The sequence below is a fragment of the Buceros rhinoceros genome, unplaced genomic scaffold (genome assembly GCF_000710305.1).
Source record: "Buceros rhinoceros silvestris isolate BGI_N320 unplaced genomic scaffold, ASM71030v1 scaffold27648, whole genome shotgun sequence".
Lineage (NCBI taxonomy): Eukaryota > Metazoa > Chordata > Aves > Bucerotiformes > Bucerotidae > Buceros > Buceros rhinoceros.
The window spans coordinates 32,566-38,565 of record NW_010425621.1 but is presented as its reverse complement, the minus strand read 5'-3'; the positions used below and the strand labels follow the sequence as shown (position 1 = coordinate 38,565).

The 6,000-nt window shown below is 52.1% G+C and overlaps 1 protein-coding gene across 1 annotated transcript in view; it reads left to right on the top strand.

The window, feature by feature from the left end:
- The window catches only part of SRGAP3 (SLIT-ROBO Rho GTPase activating protein 3), a 50,182-nt gene that overhangs the window by 14,014 nt on the left and 30,168 nt on the right, over positions 1-6,000 (top strand). Inside the window, exons 3-4 of the mRNA XM_010141222.1 lie at positions 1,062-1,247; positions 2,312-2,440. Of these exons, the coding sequence (XP_010139524.1) occupies positions 1,062-1,247; positions 2,312-2,440 (315 nt within the window). The remainder of the gene's footprint in view (positions 1-1,061; positions 1,248-2,311; positions 2,441-6,000) is intronic.

Sequence of the window (6,000 nt, the reverse complement as noted above, 5' to 3'; positions counted from 1 at the left end):
CCTGCTGACAGCCGCAGCAGAGGGAAACTCTGTATTTTCTTCATTAAGGCTTGTGCAAAGTTACTGTCCTTTTGTGGGTTCCTGCTCTGTGCTAAGGCACGGGCCTTGAGGCGAGCCTGTCCCAGCACCGTTGCGGTGGTGCCCGGGCACTCTGCAAGACTGATCTTCAGTGAGGAGTCGGGCATCTCGAGCCTTGTCAAGGCGATGTGAAATAAAACATCCAAATCCTGAAGGGAGATGATAAAAGGGGACAACGTGACTAAAGGCATAACGGGAGAAGAGCAGATGTGTTCCTCTTGCCAGCTCCATTAGAGTGATCACAAAGTGCCCTTCGGGCTTTCGTATCTGAAAGTGGAGGCTGCGGGAGAAGTTTTGCCTGCAGGACTTTTCCTGGCGGTTGATCAGCATGTCTGTCCAGAGTCACTGATGGCAATCTTGAATTTAAAGGACTCAGCGTTGCTGCAGCCCACCCTGGCACTGACTGCGCTTACGGACAGTGGCGAGAGGGGAATCAAGTGCTGATAGGAGACGAGCTCCATTTCTGCTTGGGAACTGTAGCTCCTCCACCTTCAGGATGAGATCCCCTGGTGGGATGGCAGAGCAGGGGTTGTGTTGATGGGTTGGCTTAACAAGTTCAAGGGTGAGAACAGAGGGGTTGGGTCAGAAGTGACTTCAGGTTGACTTTGGCTTCCTCACAGTCTCTTGTCATGGAGACCCTTACCCCAGCTGCACAGCACTGGCAGTTATTTCTCATTTCCCTGCGGATAGAGTCCACAGTGCTCTTTGAACAGGCGTGTGCTGGAGGCACACCCCAGCCTGGCCCTGCAGCAAGGACTGAGTGGGGAGAACAGTTCTTACACCAGCTCTGTGCCAGTTCCAAAGAGGGCTAGTGATAGCATTAGTTTTATGGGCTTTTCCTTCCCACCCTGGTGTTCTTTAATGCCCTGGTGACCTCAGAGAGCCCTGCCAAGCCGGGACAGCTCCATGCTGCCCACACAGTCATCTCCTCATGCCCTGATGCTTCATGTGGCCACGGGGCTCACAACCTTCTCTTTCCTCAGGTGATGAAGACCTACCACATGTATCATGCAGAAAGCATCAGCGCCGAGAGCAAGCTGAAGGAGGCGGAGAAGCAGGAGGAAAAGCAGTTCAACAAGTCAGGGGACATCAGCGTGAACCTGCTGCGGCACGAGGACCGGCCTCAGCGGCGGAGCTCCGTCAAGAAGATTGAGAAGATGAAGGAGAAGGTGGGTGGGAGGGAAGGATGGGGGAGCCAGAGTGGGGTCGTGGGCAGGAAGGTCTGGTTCTGGCCCTGGCCCTGGCCCTTTCCCTGCAGCCGTTCCTGTGTCCCTGGCAGGGCTTAGGGAGGATGCCCCGGCTGAACACCGAGGAGGGCAGCACGCACCGTGTGTCGGGCTCGGCACAGCCGTGCTTTCTGATCCGCACACGAGACCCTGCTGCAGGGCTGTGCTTTGTTCATGGCTCACTTTAAAAAAGACCAAAGCGCTTTTAACAATGAATCATGCTGTCCCAGGGATCCTTCAGTCAGAGACTTGAGGCAGGCAAGAAAAGGGCCAGATATGTACAAGCGCAGTTTCTTCCTCCGCAGGCTGTCTGGGAGTTAAGTGCAGCATTTAGTTGGCTTTGCTGGCTAAACGCTTAACTCTGCTCTGGCTTCAGCTAATCCCTCCAGATCTTGAGATCTCCAAACTAACATCTTCCTGCTAATTTCAGAGAGGAAGCAATAGCTTCGCTGTACAGGACACGTGTTTGCTCACATGTCGACCCAGCACTGGGACATCCGTCTTTGAAGGGTTAATCTTTTGTGCCAAACCTATAGTCTAGTGACCTGCCTGAGCAAATGCCCCAGATCTGAGCACATCTGCTTTCCTACAGAGTTTTGAAATCTGGGTCCTGTTCTAAATTTCGTAGCTTGGGCCTCTGGGCCAGATTCCACTTTGATACAGCTGCATACATCTGGAGCCAGTCCAAATGTATGTCAGCGTTTCTAGGAGGAAATTTTATCCCTCTAATTTTGATGGATGCCAAAACCTCCACGACTGCACAGATAAAGGAGGAGCAGCTGTGCCGGGGATGTGCGGGTACATCTGAGCGGAACGCGCTCGCTGTGTGTTGGCTAACGGCACCAGGGGGGTGCAGATGTGATCTCCATGCTGGCAGGGGTGCCAATACCAAATGTTATTAGTTATCACGTCACATCCAGGCTGCAGGGTGCTGCGGGGCCCTGCAGCAAAAGCAGCTGTGAAAGTAGCATCTATTTGTGCTCTTACACTTCATTCTGCTTTTTCAGAGACAAGCCAAATACTCTGAAAACAAGCTGAAGTGTACTAAAGCCAGGAACGACTACCTACTGAACCTGGCGGCCACCAATGCGGCCGTCAGCAAATACTACATCCACGACGTCTCTGACCTCATCGATGTAAGTGCTTCCTTCCCTGCCTGCATCCGGCCTGCGCTCTGCTGATAACTCTGGAGAGTGCTTTGGTCCTTAAGTGCACTCTCGCCTGGTGGTAATGAAGGGGTGTCTGTTTGGGCCTGAAAATGAGCTGTAAATTTGGATTGTTTTTTTCCCTGTGGTTGTCTTCCTCCAGCTGCACACATGGTGTTTGACCTCCCCCCCAGTTGATGCCAGTGCTCTGAGCAGAGCTAGAGCTGCTGTTACATGGGAGTCATAGGACCACAAAACAGTTTGCATTGGAAGGGACTTAAAGATCATGTAGTTCAGCCCCTGCCATGGGCAGGGACACCTTCCAGTGGACCAGGTCGCTCGAAACCCTGCCCAACCTGGCCTTGAACTCTTCCAGGGATGGGGCACCCACGCCTTCCCTGGGCAGCGCTCAGAGTCAGCCTCCTCTGAACTCTGTGGGGGCCACATGATCACACAACAAAGCAATTGATTCATATTTATTTATCCCACATACAAACTTCTTCCATCAGTGTCTGGGGAAAAAAGATGGAGTTTTTCATTACAGCTGCAGGGATGAACCAGCCTGAACTCCACACATCCCTGGGTGTGTGAGCAGGGGAGGCTGTGCTGAACTGCATGCTTCAGGCACCCCTAATACCTAGTTACAAACTGGACGTTGCTGGAATGGTTTCTGAGCCTTCCACGCTGCATCAGGAACACGTGAAGATCTGGTTGGCTCTGCCTTCAGAGCCATGCAGACACGGCGCATTCCTCCTCGTGAAGGGACGCTTCATCCGCTGTGGCTCCCACGCGGCGGGGTGTCTTACAGATATCAGATACGTCCTGCTTTTCTTGTGGAGACAGGAGAGTTTCCCTCTCTGCTGGGCGCTCTCCTCTGGTGGCAGTTCAGCACTCGTGGAAGTGCTTTCCTAGCTGGGGCAGGCACTTGCTGAGCTGTATCCGAAGTGCTCGCTGCACAGACCGCCTCAGGGCAGAACTGCTGGAAGCAGGGTTCTAGTGACGGTGGGAACTGAGAGCGGTGCCTGTCAGCAGCTCCCCGAGCTGCTTTTACATGACTCGAGAGAAGGGATTTCCATTTCTTCCTCGAATAGGCATCTCCACAGTGGTGTAGGTTGCACAATGCAGGGTTTCTTCTTGCTGGAGTTGCTTCAACAAGCACGTAAATAATTTGTCTGTAAGTACCAAGTTACTCTTCTGGCCTCATTGATCCCCAAGTGTGTAACTTCAAAATGTGCTGGTGTGTTTATCTCCTTCACTAACCCATTGACATACACTCCTTCTAAGCGTTAATTAATGTCAGTCTGATGCAACCCTCCCGATGATGTCAGGATTCTGAGATACGATAGAACATCCTCAGCATGTCCTTTCTGCTCTCTGTAGTATTTTAGGTGTTATTTAGCCGTGTTTAAAAACCGATTGTCTCCACGATGATGGGGACGTTTGAATGGCAGGGTGTGATAACAGCTCGATTTGTCTGTGGAGTTCTTGCTTTTGTTGTGTGTATTCCCTCTCCCTCTCTAATTTATTTATTCTTAAAGCAAGAATGACTTACTGTCAGGCAGTATTGGGGACTTTGATTTTCTGGAGAGTTCTGGTTTAGTTCTGGCTGTTTATATTATTCCTCCCAACTTTATTTCCTTGCTGGCACTTCCACTGGAGTCAGCAGATGGCTTTTCTTCCGCACTCCAGGAATCCCTTCAGGGGACTTTAACTAAAGCATCTCCAGCTCGGCGCAGCTTAATTCCCCTAATGACAGAGTTCACCAAAGAAAACAGTTGGATGTGTGAGCTGCACGCAGGTGTCCTGACTGTAGATCCCCAAAGAAAGAGCAGGTTATTTGAGCAGGCTTTGGTACCAATTCACTGTATGTTCCAAGAGCAAGGCAAGAAGGGTTTCAGCACACACCAGAAGGAGATCCCGTTCGCTGTATCCCACCTGTACTGAAAGTGCTTGAAGGAGAGATGGGCATCGGCACCCGCAGTGCCCAGGTATTCAGTTGTGCAGGTTCTGCCGGCTCCCTCACCCTCTGTCACCAGTGGCAAGATTAACGATGTACCGGCCTGTCTGTCCGGGACACGGGAGGGGTGGGGGGGCTCGCACACCCTCCGCATCAGGCACAAATTGCCCTGTGCGGTTTTTTGATTGGTGTGCAGATCTGAACCGTCAGGACGCTGGAGCAGCTAATTTAGCAGCGTTTCCCCAAATCCCAGACGGCTCAGAGTCATCTGTTAGGCACAGCCGTGACATTTCTTGTGTCCTCGGCGTCACCGCAGATTGGTGGCTCTTACAACAAAGCGCTCTGCTAATCTGCTCTGGTGAGACAGAGGGTCCCAGCTGCTCTGGGAGAGGGCAGAGAGTCCTCTCAGGGCTGTGGTTTTAATGAGAAATGTAAAACTCGATCAGAGGAGCCTTGAAGTGGCACCGAGCGTGTCTGTTCCTCCCTCTGTCTCCAGTGGCCTTTTTGTTTAGTCCTTTAGAAAGAAGCAGAACAACATCGAGACAGATCAAACAAGATGGACTCGAAGTGCGCCGTCATGCCTCTTCCCTCGAAAGAGGCCTGTGTTTATATCAAAACACCGGGTTTCGTCTCTCATTTCTGTCATTAACTGTGCGACCAAGTTAATCTCTTTGGCCACGTATGCGAAGGGGAGATAAAGCTGCTTATCCCTCCCTCTGGAGCTCTGTCTGGAACGGCTGCACCGTATTTTGAAGTGGTCACATGAAAGATACCACTGGATTTAGCAGAGCAAAACGTGAGAGTCGGCGTCAGTACTTGCTGATCCACCAAGACTTGTGCAGCCTCCTGTAAACCCTTTTGCAGCAGCAGCTGCTTCTCTTGGATTAGTGTGTTTGCCGTATCTGAGACAAACAAGTAGAGGAGGGGAGTTCTGAGGAGGTTAGATACTGCCACATTGCTCGGTCCCTAGAAAACTTGGCTGATGGCATTGTCATTCTGCACGCGGTCAAGTGATGCTCAGTCAAGTCAGGAAACAGCAACAGCAGTCAAACTGTTAAGCCAAGAATCCTCGGCTGGCTTTACGTACCCCACAGCAAAGCTCCAGGTTGTGCAGTAGTGCCAAGAGGGTAGAGGCCAGAAAATGTAATGTGCATGTAAACACATAATGCATCTCCGGCGTACAGAAAAATGAGGACAAAAGGGAGCAGAGCGGAGCAAATCAGGAGCACTGTTTGTTCCCAGCTGGCGCTGGCGGCTGTGGAGGACTGGGAGGCGGGATGCTGTTACCTGGTGAGCAAGGTCAGTGGCCGGTGGTGGCAGCCAGGATGCTCGGTTTTACTCCGGGGTGTGCTGCTTCTCCCAGCACCCTCAGCAGTGGGACTGGCAGACACCGGGGCAGTATTTCACGTCAGGGTTCAGCCTCCCAAATACAAGGGAGACTCAAGGGTGCTGAAGCTACAGACCACTTTGTTAGGATCTGTTTTTAGGTGTCCCCCGCAGCTCTGGTCGTCGTTTCCATCGGTGGGTAATTGCCTGTGCCTGCAGAGCCAGCGCGGCGGCAGCTGGGCTTTGTGCGGCGCTCTCTGCTCTCTTT